This window comes from Alternaria viburni, assembly GCF_023758015.1.
Source record: "Alternaria viburni strain BMP 2772 chromosome Unknown scaffold_1, whole genome shotgun sequence".
NCBI lineage: Eukaryota > Fungi > Ascomycota > Dothideomycetes > Pleosporales > Pleosporaceae > Alternaria > Alternaria viburni.
The window spans coordinates 1297653-1314489 of record NW_026055770.1 but is presented as its reverse complement, the minus strand read 5'-3'; the positions used below and the strand labels follow the sequence as shown (position 1 = coordinate 1314489).

The 16837-nt window shown below is 53.2% G+C and overlaps 8 protein-coding genes across 8 annotated transcripts; 5 read left to right on the top strand and 3 right to left on the bottom strand.

Annotated features, from left to right (window-relative positions):
• Window positions 1-279: 279 nt before the first annotated feature.
• Window positions 280-891, top strand: ERV14 (COPII-coated vesicle protein; the record flags this gene model as incomplete). The annotated part of the gene is made up of 4 exons (XM_049349399.1): window positions 280-380; window positions 471-626; window positions 682-748; window positions 799-891. The coding sequence occupies 4 exons, from the start codon at window positions 280-282 to the stop codon at window positions 889-891; spliced, it is 417 nt and encodes a 138-aa protein (XP_049216186.1).
• A 505-nt stretch (window positions 892-1396) lies between these two features.
• J4E79_000482 (uncharacterized protein) lies at window positions 1397-2764 on the top strand (the record flags this gene model as incomplete). The annotated part of the gene is made up of 1 exon (XM_049349398.1): window positions 1397-2764. One exon carries the CDS (start codon window positions 1397-1399, stop codon window positions 2762-2764), a length of 1368 nt encoding a protein of 455 aa, XP_049216185.1.
• Window positions 2765-4266: 1502 nt separating this feature from the next.
• Window positions 4267-4557, top strand: J4E79_000481 (uncharacterized protein; the record flags this gene model as incomplete). Its single annotated transcript, XM_049349397.1, has 2 exons — window positions 4267-4345; window positions 4403-4557. The coding sequence occupies 2 exons, from the start codon at window positions 4267-4269 to the stop codon at window positions 4555-4557; spliced, it is 234 nt and encodes a 77-aa protein (XP_049216184.1).
• A 412-nt stretch (window positions 4558-4969) lies between these two features.
• J4E79_000480 (uncharacterized protein) lies at window positions 4970-6331 on the bottom strand (the record flags this gene model as incomplete). The annotated part of the gene is made up of 2 exons (XM_049349396.1): window positions 4970-5528; window positions 5583-6331. 2 exons carry the CDS (start codon window positions 6329-6331, stop codon window positions 4970-4972), a joined length of 1308 nt encoding a protein of 435 aa, XP_049216183.1.
• A 1287-nt stretch (window positions 6332-7618) lies between these two features.
• J4E79_000479 (uncharacterized protein) lies at window positions 7619-8277 on the bottom strand (the record flags this gene model as incomplete). The annotated part of the gene is made up of 2 exons (XM_049349395.1): window positions 7619-7962; window positions 8073-8277. 2 exons carry the CDS (start codon window positions 8275-8277, stop codon window positions 7619-7621), a joined length of 549 nt encoding a protein of 182 aa, XP_049216182.1.
• Window positions 8278-10077: 1800 nt separating this feature from the next.
• On the bottom strand, window positions 10078-11135 carry J4E79_000478 (uncharacterized protein; the record flags this gene model as incomplete). Its single annotated transcript, XM_049349394.1, has 4 exons — window positions 10078-10393; window positions 10441-10805; window positions 10855-10946; window positions 10994-11135. 4 exons carry the CDS (start codon window positions 11133-11135, stop codon window positions 10078-10080), a joined length of 915 nt encoding a protein of 304 aa, XP_049216181.1.
• Window positions 11136-12298: 1163 nt separating this feature from the next.
• On the top strand, window positions 12299-14075 carry J4E79_000477 (uncharacterized protein; the record flags this gene model as incomplete). The annotated part of the gene is made up of 2 exons (XM_049349393.1): window positions 12299-12583; window positions 12639-14075. 2 exons carry the CDS (start codon window positions 12299-12301, stop codon window positions 14073-14075), a joined length of 1722 nt encoding a protein of 573 aa, XP_049216180.1.
• Window positions 14076-14687: 612 nt separating this feature from the next.
• J4E79_000476 (uncharacterized protein) lies at window positions 14688-15962 on the top strand (the record flags this gene model as incomplete). The annotated part of the gene is made up of 2 exons (XM_049349392.1): window positions 14688-15197; window positions 15249-15962. The coding sequence occupies 2 exons, from the start codon at window positions 14688-14690 to the stop codon at window positions 15960-15962; spliced, it is 1224 nt and encodes a 407-aa protein (XP_049216179.1).
• Window positions 15963-16837: the final 875 nt, after the last annotated feature.

The window sequence follows — 16837 nt, the reverse complement described above, 5'->3', positions numbered from 1 at the left end:
TCGCAATCGACGTTATTACTCAAGATTCTACCGTCGCATCACCGTCGTGTAACCCCACCGCTCACCCACGTCATCACGACCTCTAGCCAGGCCCCGCGCACGAGCTAGCTTCCCGCGTTCTAGCTCGGCAGCCTGCAAACACACGACCGCATCCGAGTGCTGAACCTCTGTCGACCACCTGTCCATTCGTATCCAGGTGTCTGCTGGCGACTCCGCTAGTCTATTTTAAACCCTCTCTCTACGCCAAAGCCGTGCTACGCAGCACACGACACTCCCACAATGACTGGCGAAGCATGGTTGTACCTGTTGGCGGTGCTGATAAATGCCGTCAACCTGTTCCTACAAGTCTTCTTTACTATCATGTACAGCGATCTGGAATGGTGAGTCAACCCCAGGCATACAATGCGATGGCGTAGCAATCTACGCGATACGGCCCGTACCTTGATCGGCACATGCTAATTTTGCGCCAGTGACTACATCAACCCCATCGATCTCTGCAACCGCCTGAACACCTACATCATCCCCGAGGCCGCCGTTCACGCTTTCCTGACCTTCCTATTCCTCATCAACGGATACTGGATCGCATTGATCCTGAATCTACCTCTGTTGGCATGGAACGGAAAGAAGTACGTAGCAGGGCCGGACTATACCAAGGAATAAGGACAGTGCTGACAGTTACAGGATCTTTGAGAACCAGCATCTGTTGGACGCAACGGAGATCTTCAGGAAGCTCAATGTGCACAAGAAGGTACGATGAGAGGATACCGAGTATATGGCGATAGGCTAACAGCCACACAGGAATCCTTCATCAAGCTGGGTTTCCATCTGCTCATGTTCTTCTTCTACCTCTACAGCATGATCGTCGCCCTCATCCGCGACGAGTCTCACTAGGTGGAGACTGCGCCCATCGTCTTGGTCGTAGCTATATTCGCGGTTGTATTGATTACGGTGGGCTACGAAGAGCGAATCCAGGGACGGCTAAAGATTAACGGATAGATACACTTGATATCCGGCTCGGGGAAGCGAGCCACGCGTGCGCATATTGCTAGCGGGAGGACATGATTGTTGGTTTAGGATAATGCGGGATACCTGGAGCGACAGGTTTGGTGATGGGAATGCACCCAGGAGGGATTAAACGAGTTATGGGGTATGATAGCGTTATGTTAGCCTCGTGTAAATGGACCATAGTTTTCACATGTAACTACGCAATGCATAGTCGGGTTGTGGTCCGTGCTCAGTCACCCACATTTTCTGGTGAGCTGGGAAGCTTCCATCTACAACTTCGCATCCGTCACTCCGCGCTATCCAACTTCAAGCCTTGCCGAATCCCAAAGTCGGCACCGTCGCCAGTTTCTGCGCATTACGCGACCCACAACCAATCCCCATAACAGCGAGAATGCCCGCCGGAGGCTCGGGCAGGGTGCCAACTGGGTTCGCTGCAGAGACGTACATCAGCGACCACACCTTCCGTCAGGGTCAGCGCGCCATCGAGAGCGGCGCAGGGTCGAAGAAAAGAAAGCGAGAAGGCAAGGGCGATTCGAGCGTCGTGACTGGCGCAGGCGCATACAAGGGACCATGGGCGAAGTATGAGGAAGAGAGGCCAGATGCTGCCTCAGACGACGAGTTCGGGTCGGACGTTGAGGTGGAAATAGTTTACGAGGAAGACGAGATTGTCGACAACGCTGCGCCCGCGCAAAAGAAGCTCGCCGGCACAGACTACCGCGATACCGAAGCCGAGGGCGAGACGAGCGAGTTTGTTGGCAGCCAGCAGTACGACTACCAGGGCCGGACGTACATGCATGTGCCCACGGATCTCGACATCAAACTCACCGGAGATTACGAGCCCAAGAACTTCATTCCGAAGAAGCTGATCCACACCTACAAATACCACACCAAGTCCATTACTCAGGTTCGCTTCATGCCTGACAGCGGCCATCTCCTACTTTCCGCATCCGCCGATTCGAAGATTGCGCTATGGGACGTCTACCACCAACGCGAGCTCCTGCGGACATACTCTGGGCATACAAAGTCGGTTGTTGACATCGACTTCAACCCCAGCGGCACACAGTTCATATCAGCTAGTTACGATCGCTTCATGAAGTTATGGGACACAGAGACAGGAAAGTGCCTGAACAAGTTCACGACTGGCAAGACACCGCACGTGGTGCGCATAAACCCTAGTACACCACACGAGTTCTTGGCCGGTATGAGCGACAAGAAGATTCTACAATACGACACAAGAAGTGGAGAGATGGTGCAGGAATACGACCATCATTTGGGGCCTGTCAACACGATCACCTTTTGCGACGAGAACCGCCGCTTCATCACCACATCAGACGACAAGTCCCTACGCGCGTGGGAATACGGTATTCCCGTACCTATCAAGTTCATCGCCGAACCTTACATGTTCTCCATGGTCCGCTCCTCACCCCATCCGTCAGGCAAATACGTTGCCTTCCAATCGTCCGACAACCAGATCACCGTATACAGTTCCACCGACCGCTTCCGACAGAACCGAAAGAAGAGCTACAGAGGGCACAATGTGGCTGGATACGCACCAGACGTGGCGATCAGTCCAGACGGACAGTTCATCAGCTCGGGTGACAGTGGAGGTTTCTTGTGCTTCTGGGACTGGAAGACGTGCAAAATGTACCATAAGATTCCGGCGAGCGATGCGCCTGTGCTGTCAGTACAGTGGCATCCTAGGGAGTCGAGTAAGGTGGTTGCTGGTGATTTGAATGGTGCTTTGAGATTGTATGATTAGACATGGAGGTTGTGGGAGCGGATATAGCGATACCCAATGCATTCGATACTAATTGATGATGATTTTGACTCGATCGGCTGCCCGTGTATGCCGGGCTCGATAAGCAGCCCAAGTCACACGTCGAAGATGCTATTCCTCCGGCGGTTCACCGGCTCTGCGTTGGCATACTCGAGATTAACAACGTCCTTTGACCCACCGTGCTGCGCATGCGTAGTTGGCGAGCAGTTCAGTCCTGACTTCTCCAGCAGTTCACCGGCTATGCGCTGGCAAACACCTGAACCATATGCGCAGTTGCGCAATCCAGAGCCGCGCAGTCGCCACAACTATCTGCTCTGAGTCAGTGCGGAATGAACGCCCACGTGAATGGCGTGCAGCCTCGCAACAGCCTTGCCCGGATTGATGGCGCAACAACCCCGCCATACACCAGGACCCCTTCCACTGCGCCTCCTACCCTACTCCACAACACCGCCTTTTGCCTTGACATTTCTGCCCTTTTTCCCATTCCATGCCCCTATCTTCATTATCGGACGCCGCCGATGAGCTCTTTGCCGTTGCATCACGGTGAATGCTTTGCAATGCTGCCTGCAATAGCTCCAGGCACCTACATTGCCCCCAGCCCCCACACCCCATCTTCTTTCGGTCAACCGGTGACTTTCTCGTTCACCAGTCCTGTCCGCTTTGTCATTATCCGTTTCGGGCACCGCTGTCGCCTGGGGTGTCAGGCACGTCACTGGGTAACGCGTCTCTGACAGATTTCCTGCTGCCTTTTCATAGGTTCGATTCGCTTGATGTGCCTTGCAGGAGAAGATGGCTGCAACGCGTACGCCCTTTGCGCCATGCGAGTCACCACCTCGACCCTTTCTAGCCGTGACCCGATCTTAGTCCACGCCGATTGAACTGGTTCCTTCGGTAAATCCGCACCCGCCGATGATGACTCTTGTTCTTGGCGGGTCAAATGGTGAACGGGAAGTGCAGCCTAATCGCTGATTCGCGTCCTGCCTCAGGACTTGTCCCGAGGTGAACATAGCCACGCGTGTGAATCATCGCAATCGCGCAGTCATTCACCTCGACCACGCGCCTAGCCCAGCTATTCAGGCAACGGCGTTACATTGAGCGTTAGGAGAACTCCGATGGCGACAAAGAACAGTCAACGGATGCGAGTGGTGAGTCTTGTAGGTTGGCGGCCTCAGGTACTGTCTGCCTGGAATAAATAGTCGTAGGTTGAGGTAGGTGGTTGCTTTCTTTCTTCTCATCATCAGTCAATCGATCAATTATCTACAGTCATATCAAGCATCCTTCGAGAAGAGTCACAGTCGTCCCCGTGTTGGTCTTCAGTCAACAGTCTACCTTGGATCACGATCACGAAACGCCCTTGTCGTCTCGTATACACCCGATACAACTCTATTACCGTCTATCGCACAACACACGCCGATCACTCATCTGATCTTCTCGAATCACAACCGGCTTCTCAACGCCTCCAACACCCTCAACACCAATCAACCATGTCGTCCAGCTCGTCTTACGGCTCCTACGGCCAGAGCAAGGGTGCCTACGCGTCCCGTCCCTCGACGTCCTCCACATGTATGTTTTCAACTCCTATCAGATCATCCCAAAGACATGACTCTAACATTCTCGCAGCCTACTCTGCCGCTTCATCCAGCCTGTACACAAACTCCGGTAGCTCGTCACGCAGCAAATCATACAAAAACCCGCCAGTCATTCACAATGGAGGCGGAAAGATCAACGACCCGAACACATCTACTTCCGCGCCAAATGGGGGATACTACAACTAGACGAGGCGGTGGCCTTCTAGCGGCGTGACTCATGCCGTGATGGAGATCACGATGTCTCTTTGTGTCCCTATTCTTTTCCTTTGGAGTTCTAACTGGCATGTCATGGTGTTCCGGCCGAGTTTGTGGGTTATTAGATAGTCAAGGCTTCGGTGCTGAGGGTATACAACACTGGATTGCTCGCCGGTGTCTTTTTTCGCTCCGATGTTGGGGCTGGCATTTCTTAGGTTATTGTTCTTGCTGGCGGGTCGAGGTCCTTTTATCGGGTTGCATCTCCCCTAATCATTCCCTTTGGTATGATTCTTATCTAGCATTTGTACAATAGGTAGTCCAAACAAGACATACACACATCATGTCCTCTTTTACATCGTTTCGAAGAACGGAAATTCGCGTCAAATGCCAGCAAACGAGTCTCCTACTGGCCGACTGCCCCATACCACCCCAGTCCCAAAACAGCGCCGATGATAATCGCAACGGCAGGTGGTACACCAAACCAAGCCGTCTCCGCATATGCCAAAGCAGCGACAACCACCCACCACGGCTCGTCTGCCAAACTTCTCCCATCACTGCTCTCCGGTGTAAGATAACCAATCTCCCAAAGCCTATACACAGCCGTGAACACCAGTCCCACAGCAGTCGCGTTGATACCTCTTAGCAGACTAGCCACCCAAGCCTTGGTGCGCATAACCTGCCAGATAGACTGCACACCAACTGCGAGCACAATACCAGGGAAGAAGATACCAATGAAACCAAGGAGGGCGCCCACGATGGTGGGTGTAGAAGCAGGAGCTGAGGCGATGGCCAAAGCGCCAAGGTATACCGCGAAGTTAAAGTTGGGGCCGGGGAAGGCTTGGATGATAGCGAGACCGAGGAGGAAATCTCGGGGTGATACCCAACCTGGGTCTACGACGTAGGAGCGGAGGAGGGGGATTACTACGGGGCCGCCGCCGAAGATTATGGTGCCGGCTAGATACCTGTGCGGTGTGAAATTAGAAGAGGAGGATTGGGTGGGTAGACAGGGTGCTTACATGTTGGAGAAAACGTCGAAGGACCCAGTGCTGGATACTGTTCCACGGATGACCATGATGACGATAAATGAGATGAGGAAGCCTACGATGAGCGACACGCCAACCTTGACCGAGATGTTATGCGTCTTAACATCAGCCACAGGCTCATTCGTCGCAGTCACATCATCAACAACAGGATGTTCTCCAGCGTGACTCCGTCCCGCCTCTTCCTGCTCAGGCACAATACGATCAGTCGAGCTACCCGTCCCAACCCTCCTCTTCACAGCTTCCGGCCGCTGAAGTTCAATAGGTATGGTCTGCGTGGTAGCCGAAACTTCTTCCGCATCGCCCTGTTCATTCCTCGCTCTCCTCCTCTTAGCCAGATACGCAGCTCTCATCTTACCCACCCGGCGTCCGAGCCAAATGTCCCATACCACCGTCGTCAGCCCACCGATAACAATCAACACGGGGAAGAACCACAGCGCATTATAGCACAATCCCGCACACGCACCAAATATGACCAAGATACGTGTTACACGGTCTTTAATAGCCTTTTCAGCTAGTTGAACAGCAGCTAGTGCGACAATACCGACGGTACTGGCGTTGAGACCGGAGAGCAGGGCGTACACGATGGGAGGGAGGCGTTCGGGCATCTTTTGCACGCCAAGTGAGAGACCGTACATGCCGATTGCGCCGGGGAGACTCCAGAGGAGGAAGGCGAAGACGGCGGAGACTATACCCGCGTGGAGGAGGGCAATGCAGAAGCACATTTTGGTGGAGGCGGGGCCGGGGAGCGCTTGGCAGATTGCGAAAAGTTCTTGATACTGAGGAGTTTTGTTAGTTGCGCGGCACTCTGTTGTAGAGGTAGTCGAGGGAGTGGTTTATCTCTCCGTCTTCTCATCCGGTCCCAAGAAGATTTCCTAGCTCTTCCTTGTAACCCAGTTCATTGGTACTTCTACGATTGAGCTTACTACTACGCATCTGCACACGCATACTTACAGTCTGTTCATCCAACCACTTACTCCCACCCTGAAACCCCAATCCTTCGACAAATCTCCGATGTAGAATCTGGAAATGTACAGGCGGCCCTCCAAAGGCCGTGAACCCCAGATCCCACATGCGAGTAAACACTTCGACGAGACGCCACTGAATCTTCTCGGTATTGGCTTGTAGATGGGCTGGCGGAGGCGCGGCGCGATGACTGCGCCTCCGAAGCGAACTTATGAGAGATTGTAGTGGCATTATTAGTACCTCAGGCGTATGACCGTGATGTGGGCAATTGGGTTAGGAGAGACGGTTATATCCTCGAGAGGAATTGATGCTGGGCGTACGCATCATGCACAGACAGACGCGCAGGAGCCAAGACACTCCAGTCGCGAAGAAGACGTGATGAACATCCATTGTCCAATCATTGCGCCCATGTGTTGCGACATCTGTGGCTTGCCTAGGTTCGTCGTGGCCAAGACATGGCGGTTGCGTTGGGGAAGACGCCTGCAGGGGAGGGCAAGTTTAGGCGGGTCTGTCACTTCGTGGTTGTGATTGGTCATGTCAGTGCCCACTAGCGTGAGGTGGAACGTCCCCATTAGGCAGGTTCTGGAATCCGTTGATTGCATCGCTCGTGAAGATACCGTTGAGGCCTTGAGCGTTGTCGTGGACCAGGTGACGTTGAAGTGAACAAATACTGCGCACATTGCATGAAGTTTACCGATCAATCTTTCCACCATCTCAACACACAAGAAAGTGAAAATAGCGCAAGTAGCACTGAACGCCTGCCGCCTATTGCAGGGCACCTATGCAATGATCGGACGGCTTCGCCTACACTCCGTTCCTGTGGTTTACAGCGTCCACACTGCCCAGGTGACTTTGCGACGTTCACGTCAACGCTCTAGATCTGTACAGATTTGATTGTAGTATGTATCTAACGATTGGCATGCTGTCACAGCGATACTTCAAAGAAACAAGAAAATACCTAGGTAAAGTATCTAGCGATTGGACAGCCCACCGGACCAAACACACCTCAGCTTTCAATCCACCATGATGATGATCCGTTCTCAGATCTAGCACTGAACGCTCCAGTTGTTCCACTCAAAGTCAGGCGTGATATCGCGATCCTGGTCCGTAGCCGTGTACGACATAGTGACTTCACCATCCTCACACTCATCAGCATCGGCATGGAAGAAGATCTCGCAGCTACCCATTTCGGAGATGCGGAAACAGCCGTGCGGTTCCGCCGTATCCTCACACTCTACATCGTCGTCTCCCTCGTTGAAGTCAGTGGAGGTGATGCAGTCTTCTTCGAAGACCTCGAACTTCCAGGCTTTGATAAGTGCTGGAGCGAGGAGAATGAGAGCGGTGGCGAGGGTGAACTTCATGTTTGCTGTTCGGGAGTTGGTGATTCGTTCTGGGTTTCTGCTTCGCTGGTTGATTGGGCGGCTTCTCGTAGCTCTTTTGCGTATCGAGGGTGGTAGATGATTTGGATGTGCTCGTTCTCCCACTCGACGACTGAGGTACCCTTGGTAGACAGGTGATACTTGACAAGAGAGCGTCTGAGTTGCGGCTCTTCGATCTTGTTGGGGATAACAAAGTACAAGTCTTGCTTCTTGTGGGGGTTGTAAAGAAGGTATTTAATGGGATGGGGAGAGTCGTCTTTCAGGTCGTAGACGTACTGTCTTCGGAGAGTGTCAATCCAATTGCCGTTTAGGTTGCGTGTTGTCATTCTGAGAGGAAAGAACAGGAAGATGATGGGATATTTATGGTTTTCCGTTGACTATGTTCCCCAGTCTCTGTTGTTCACGACCCTCGTCGATGTCGTCTATAGGCGTCCTGCATGTCTCGTATATGACCTTGTGATAGGCTCGGTCGTTCAGCAACGATCGTTGACTTGGCGACGTAGTCGTAATCCTTCTGCTCGTCCTGCCTGGGTGGCACTTAGAATGTCTCCCAGTAAGCAAATGTGTTTCTGTCACTCCTACTGGCTCCAGCTGGAATGGTGATGCGGTCTTGTGTTAGTCACGACAGACGAGAGCCATGAACAGATCAGAGTAAGGCAGCATGCCCTTACAGGGCGACTTCTTAGGTGAGATGCGAAGTCAACAACTAGACGATCGCAGCAGAAAGTTGACAAAATCCCGAAGTGACCTGGATGATAAAGACTTGGCTGCTAAGACAGCTCCATCTTCATGCATCAGTCTTGACATCACATGTTCCGCGATTGGTTCGGGACGAAGCGCTTCGGTTGCTGCTTACCTCATGCGGGGGCGGGAAATCCGTCGCTTCACCTAATGAGGAACGAGATCTGATGGTAGCAGTACAAATTTGGTCATGCTTAGAGCCAAGAGAGAGTTTGTACAGCGCCCGTCTGCTGAATCATCGTAGGATCACGCCCAGAATCAGCTAGATGGCAGGTAGGCGATGGAGATGATAGGCCCACGACCATGTAAGCGCACTGAAAGAGCTCAGGCATACTGAGACACTGGATGACTATGGCTAGAAGCTCGCTCTGGAAAGAGCGGCCATGATGCTAAGCCAGTCAAAGCGTCAGAGTCTTCGAGTGGGCAAGCGACGATCGACGGGTTCTTGATGGCAGCTCTCTAAGACTCAGTCAGACGGGGCACAGTGCGCTTGAGAACGACGTCTAGACAGAGTTTGTGGGCTTTGTGACACAGCGAAATCGAAGGAAAAGTCCTTCAATTGCCAGCATGATGTTTAAGGACCCGTAGCGATCATGTGGACAGCGTGGTCGGCATATTTTTCTAGGGATTGGCCTAACATCGAGCTTGCACTGCGCTGTGTCGAGGTCGACGAGACGGAGAGTAGAGCTTGCTTCGTTTGAACGCTTTGAGATGCCAGGTTCGACATACTACGCCCGTGGATAAAGTCCGTCGATTACTGTGACGAGACTGCGTGCCGACGTCCAGTGGCTCACACGCTTCCCTATGAGACGACTATCACTGCATATGCGTTAGTGATCTCACAAGCTTAAAATTCTTACACTTTTGTATAGTTCTGGTTCGCGAAGGTTAGTGTGCACTTGATGCACGGAAGTGGTGGACGCTGTGATTAGCAATGTGAATGGGATTTCCCGAGCTGCGACGGCTGTGGAAAGCTGGCCGAGACAGACCGGTCCCGCCGCGCAATCGTTGATTCGAGATGACAGACGCGTCATGAGGAAGGCTGTGACCAGGCCAATGCAAATAAGACTGACGGCTGCGCGAATTGCGATGCAGATCCTGTGGGAAACGGTGAGGTAAAGAGCGGAAGATCGGTTGCCCGCCTGTTGTGGAGCTTGTGGAGACGCTTGAGCTTCGCACTGGCACGGCCGTCTCTCACAACGACACCTCACACTGCCGAAAAGCTCTTTTAGAATTTCTTGATTCTTTACATACTCTCGAATGAATCCTCACATGATTCGTCGTGGTAAATCTCTATGATTCCCGACATGTTCCAGATGACCTTCTCAGATCTCCGTTCAACCCTTCCTCGTAAACGCCTTCGCTTGTCGCGCGGGAGCCGTAGCTCAAACATCGATCGCATCGACCGTAACGCCCTTGACCCAAGAATACTGCATAGCACGAGCGACCTCCAGAGCCGAGTCGTGCGAAGCCAAAGAACCCACCAAGTATAGACTGGCATCGAGCCCAGCAGTCACACCGCCAGTGGTGATGACGCGCATACCACCCAGGGGCATGGAAGCACGTCGAGCGATGGACTCGCGGCGGCGAGAGTCGCGCCAGGCGTTGCTGCCCTTGCGAGCGATCGACTTCCTACGAGCATGGCCCATGTTGGTGCCCTCGGGAGCGCTCGGCGGCTCACGCGACTTCTTGATGATGTACCTGTAACGGTGAGCGTTGCATACCACCGCAATTCAAGTTCTACTTACGGGTTGTCGTCGGGGTTCTCGCCTAGGTCGAAGCGGGCGTTGTTCACGACGTATCGCTCCTCCATGACGTCTGTACGCTCCGACATGTCGCGTCTAGCCGCATCTTGACAGATGGTCTCAAGACGGACGTAGTAGTCTGGGTGGGTTGTAGCGGCAAGGCCCTCGAGCATGCCCTGCTGTGCGAGGAGCAGAGCACCGACATCGATGGCGAGGATGGTGCGCTCTTTGCTGGGACTCTTCTCCTGGAGCTCGACGTACTTGGTGAGGAGACCAAGAGGCTCAGACTTGTTCTTGAGGACCTCAAAGACACCCTCACCACCGGGAACAATGACGACGTCAAAGTCCTCAAGCTCGTCGTTGGCGTCCTGAGATGGATGTCAGCGTAGGTTCCTTGCTTCTCGTGGGTATGCTTACATCGTAGTCCATGTCCGCTTTGATGGTGAGACCCTGGACGGACGTCATGGCAGCAGCCGTGCCGACGAACTGGCAGTTGAAGGCCTTGCTAGCTGTGGAGTGTCAACAAACATCCAATTGACTGAGCTTCTATGCTTACACTTGTCCTTGGAGTCCTGGAGAGAGCGACTGAGGACCTCAAGCGGACCTGCCACGTCGAGCGTGTTGTAGCCCGGGAACAGGGCAAACAGCACCTTGACCTGCTCGACAGGGCCATCGGTGCTGTCAGCGATTGCACTCATTGTGAATGATGTGAAATAGGATGTGAGTTGGAATGGATTGAGTAAGTTGTTGAAGTGAGCATGAAGTTGTTGGAGGAGAGAGCAGTAGGAAGGAGCGAAGCTGTCTCAGCTGAGAGGGGTAGCTACTATAGTCTCGTGCCCAAGCACCGCGTCACGTCTGTAGCTCTCCTTCCCCAGATATGCAACCCCGCTTAGCACGGACCGTTTGTCGCTGCAAGTGGTCTAGTCGGCGGGGCAAGAACGTCGATCGAAGCTCCCCGCGTGCTGACCCTTGCTGGCCTGTCTCGATCGCACGCGTCCCTGAAACAACCATGATGAGCTATGAGATGAGTGATGAATAGTGCGAAGCTACTTGGAAACTAGGTGATTCGTGATTGATCAAGGAATCCAGCGTGATGGCTAAATGTAGCTTCATTGGAATTCACTCATATTGTCACGCACGGACCATGCGTTCACGAGCAGACCATCAACAAAGCACGACCACGGAACATGTCGCTGTCACGAGACATGAGTTTGAAGATGATAAATAGGTAACTCAGACATTCTGCGCAAACTGACTGGCCCTCGGAACATGGCTGGAGACCGCACGCTAGAAAGCATACAAAGTAAGTTGAAACTCAATTGCTCGTTGTAGCTCGGGCCCGCTTGACTACCTATGTACTGCTTCCTTTTGGCAGAGGCCAGATCGACGAAGCTTCTCAGCTGACAGAATAACGCGCTGTTCAAAGCCTAGTCAGCCTTGCTTGCACGCGTTTCCTTGAATCCGACCCTAGCCAAGGATCCGACCCTCCCGGAGTCAGTAGGGTGGACTTTATGTCTGAATTGATGCTTTCCACGTTTCGAAGGTGCTTCGAAAGAAGAGAGCTTATGATAGAGAACAGAGAACATGACTGAAACACAGTCTACTGCTGTCCCATGAGACTAGAATGATAGCGCAGTTGTGTGGTTGCACTTGATACACGGAAAACCCTAACAAGTCTCCAGCCTTCATTAACATAAGAACATGCAAAGTAGTCGATCTGACGTCAACGTGAAGTCTAGGGCGCTTGCTCATTTTCTTGGATGAGGTGGTTGGGACGTAGTGGACATGTCTCGTGTGAGCATGAATGGTGGACCCTGAGCACGGACGCGCGTGTTAGCGCGACATTGCCCCAAGTGACAGCATGGAACAAGTCAACCGCAACATGGCGGCACCAAATGATTCCGACGCGTCGCTGGCGGCCGAGTTGAAGCAGACGTCCGCTCAGTCGCCTTCGACACCCACCGCGACAGCATTGGCTAAGCAGCCTCCTCCCGAGACAAAAGAGAGCTTATGGCTGCGCCGCCTGTCCATCCTCTCCTTTTGGGTGGTCGTGGTGTTTCTGGGCCTACCAATATGGCTGAAGACAACAGCCATCTACAGGGCAGAGCTGCCACTGCAGGACATGACGGACTGGGCTGAGGGCAAGGTAGATCCCCCCAAAGTATGACATCCTGTCAACAACACAGCTGACACCGCGGCAGGTCTGTAAGCCAGTCTTCCCTCTGCGCATCGCTGTAGAGGCCCCGATCCCTTCCACGGATGCGCAACATCTCCTCCGTACGACGCAACATGCCCTCGACGATATCAACGACTTTTCTGCCCACCACCTCCGACTGATGCTCGCCGATTCTCCCTTGCAGCAAAACGCCTCGCAACAAGTCATTGTCGATGGAACCAGCATCCAGAGCGATGACAAGGACGTGGCCCTGGTCATCCGACTGATACCTGTCGAGACAGGCACAACGCCACGGTCGCAGCTGCAGCCATATTCGCCAACGCTAGACGTATACTACTCGCCCAACCAGATTCCATCGCAGTCGTCGACTGGCTCGAGTCTCGCTACATTCCTCGCTCAGGAACTACACAACATATTTGGTGAAGAGCAGGCGCAGTTGGCGCACGTGTTGTCGGCTACTTCTGGTGCACATGCTGCCAAAGTTAAGGCGCTTTCTCCAGAAACGTCCGCAGAGCTTCAGCGCCAGTCCACGCGCGCCCTGAAGTATGCTCCAACATACCACCTGACGTTCTCCTTGTTCAGTCCCTCCTACGCACCTTCCCAGTGGGACATCGAGACTGCTCTCCAGACGTACATGAGCCCCCTTCTTGACGCCTTCTCCGCCATCAGCAACTTTACCGTCGATACACAAGTGCAACTTTACGCAACATTCGCTCCGTCTGTTCGCCAGCCGGAATACGATGAAGCTACAAAGGCATGGACTCTCCGCAAGGAAGACCTTAGTGGGTTCGTGAACGCGGCTGAGTGGCCCCTCAGTCCCAGCATTGGCGAGGGGCCGACCGTCAACTTCATTCTGTATGTACCGGATCACACGCAGTCTCCGCTTCTGGTCAAGGAGAATGCAGGGAACAGCTGGTTAATTCCGCAATGGGGTGGTGTACACATACTGAACTTAGAGGGCGAGGCAGACACGCCGGCTGCTTTGACTGCTGAAATGCTCGCACCAGCGATGCACACATTCTCGAATCAGCTCATCTCGTTGTTCGGTCTGCCGCAGAGTCCGGCATCTTTGCCACTTCGCATCTCGACTCTTGAACGCGTCCGAGCTGCATCCCTTATCTTCTCAGCATCTTCCACGTTGGGAGCCTTAGCTCAAGTGTACCAGAAGCTTCCTTCTATCCCAGTACCCGATAACGTTGCCCAGTCTACGCAAGAGACGATTGCACATTTACAGCAAGCCTGCGACTTCCTTCGAGATGGCCGCTTCGCAAGCGCTCTGGAACACGCCCGTGCTGCAGAGGTGGAGGCCGAAAAAGCTTTCTTCGAGCGCTCCATGGTCGGACAGGTCTACTTCCCTGACGAACACAAGGTGGCTGTGTACCTACCCCTACTAGGGCCAGTTGCCGTCCCACTGATCATGGCTGCTTTGAAGGAGCTGAAAGCAGTGCTAAAGCGAGGCTGAAAGCCACGTCGCTTGTCTTATCCCTAGTACGCCCTGTGGATTCCAGAGATCTTGGTACCCAAATCCCACCGGGTTATATCAATCGCTGACGATTGTCACATGTTTCGAAGTATGTTCCGAGGGAACCACAATATCATCCAGAGAGAGCCATGCAGTCGCTTCATGAGTCCTGTTTAGTAGTACAACAGTAGGCTCACGTTGATGGCACGCTATATTAGTCCGTCGGATGTGCACTACTGTACGAATGACCCGAATGATGCCCCGCTGCGGGGTAGCGTAGGGTGGAGCGAGCAACCTCTACCATCACTGGTTATGCGACTCATAGGTTCAATATCAACAAGTCCACGTCCTTAATGTTCGCCCTGCTCGATTGTCTCATGTCCGGTACCTTTCATTGGTCTTTCCTATCCGTATAGCCCCTGAACGTACTCGGGCGGTGGCTTACGTCCACCACAACTAGTTACATACCTCCACTACTGACGTCTGGATTCGGCTTAGTATGTGTGATGCTGGAGGCGGGACATTGATACCCTCGGTACATAGCGCAACTTCTATAAGACTGATCTATTCTACGATCAACCTTCTATGACCACCCACATAACAGCTCTCATCATGCCTCTCTCCACTAAAGCTGTTGAAGATATTAAGAGCACACTAGATGGTTTCATTGGAGATGGCTCACCGGGCCTCGCCTTCCACGCTATCGACAAATCGGGCAAAACACTTGTCGAGCATGCTTCAGGTATGCTGGGTGTAGATTCCAAGGAGCCTATGAACACTCAGACCACCACCTTTTGGATTGCTTCTTGCACGAAACTGGTCACTGCGATTGCTGTGCTGCAGCTTGTCGAACAGGGCAAGGTACCGTTGGATGATGCTGAATTCATCAAGAAAACCGTGCCGGAATTATCGGAGAAGAAGGTCTATGCAGATGGTGTCAACGGTGTTGAGCAAGAGAAGGGAATCACAGTACGAATGCTACTGAGCCATACCGCAGGATTTGGATACCGATTCGCGGATCCGAGGCTTGTAGCGGATGGCATCGAAGGGAGCAGTGGAGACAAACGCGACATTCTCGATTCGAAGCTGGTAAACCAACCGGGCAGTATGTGGGAATACGGCGTAAGTTGCATCTAGATCCTTCTTCCCGTCCCAATATTGACAGAATCGCAGGTCAACATGGACTGGGCTGGCATTGTTCTCGAACGCGTCACGGGGCAAACACTAGGAGAATACTTCCAAGAACACATCTTCACGCCCGTAGGCATTGCCGCAGAAGGCGCGACCATGTTCCCCTCCAAGGATGCGCAAAAGAATCTAGCACACATGCACCAACGCGAGACCGACGGTGCCCTCAAAGAGCGCGAACATCTCTACAACGGTCCCCTTTCCTGCCCCCAAGAAAAACAAAAAGACTTCCTCCAATCCGGCGGCGCAGGACTCTGGTCAAGACCTAGCGAATACGTCAAGATCCTCGCTGCTCTATTGAACGACGGAACGAGTCCACAAACCCAGAAGCGCATCCTCAAGAGGGAGACAGTCGACCTCATGTGGGAGAACCAAATCCCCTCCCAACCCGACTTTGCGCGTGCCAACGTCCCACCCGCGAACCCTTTGCTCGTCAACCAAGCAGCGGATATGTATCCCCAGCCCGGAAACCCTCCTCAGGGATGGGGCTTTGGCGGTTTCATCACGATTGAGCCTGGTCAGTCTGGTCGCGGGGCTAATACGCTGTGGTGGATGGGCTTGTGTAACTGCTTCTGGTGGGTGGACAGGGAGAAGGGGGTTGCGGGTATGTTGGCTTCGCAGGTGCTTCCCAATGGCGATCCCAAGGTTATCCCGGCTTGGTTCATGGCTGAGAAGGGTGTTTATGATGGGTTGGAGTGAGGAGGTCGATAAGTACGATGCACAAGGCGTCTTTGATTGGCGGTGTCACGTAGCAAAGCGCGCAAACAGAGGCCGTTGGTCTAAAGGCAGGTGATGGGAAGCAACCGCACTAGAAAAAGAACTCATAATGCCTCCATGTACAGCAGCTTCATTGTCTGCGCGCGCGTTTGCTTGTCAAATGGATGCTTGAAAATATAAAGCAAGCATCCCCCAAGACGCGAGCAAGAAGAAATATCTATCTCTACTACAAGACGCCAGATTTCTTCACTTCCACGAATCTGACTATCTACTCGTCACCCCAATCCCCAATCTGCATTCTACAAGTCGGCAAGCCTCACCCACTACACTCGCGTGGCATCGAAATGATCCTCTCCCGCATCCTATCCATCACCCTCCGTTTCGCGCAATTTGTCTGCGCAGCCGTAGTCCTAGTCCTGACATCCATCCTCCTCCACCAAATCCGCCACATGGACGCCAGTGACTGCCACGGCCGCCTCATCTACAGCGTCATGATAGCGGGTATATCGGTCATCGCATCCCTCATCTGGCTCTTTCCCACGACGTCTCACATCGTCAATTTTGTCGGCGATCTTATCTTTTGCGGCGCGTGGGTCGCTGCCTTTGGCTTGCTGCAGGATTATTATAGGAATGGTATGGATTGTGGTAGTATCTGGGCGTGGAATCAGATGATTGTTAGGAATGGGATGTGCAGTAGGTGGAATGCGGCTCAGGCGTTTGGGTTCCTGAGCGCGGTGTTTTGGTGCGTGAGTTTTGGGTTGGGGGTGTTGGTTTGGAGGAGAGGTGCAGGGAGGGGTGCAGGGAGGGTGTAGTGATGTCATGGTAACTTTGCGATGGACGATTTGGAAGCGACTACT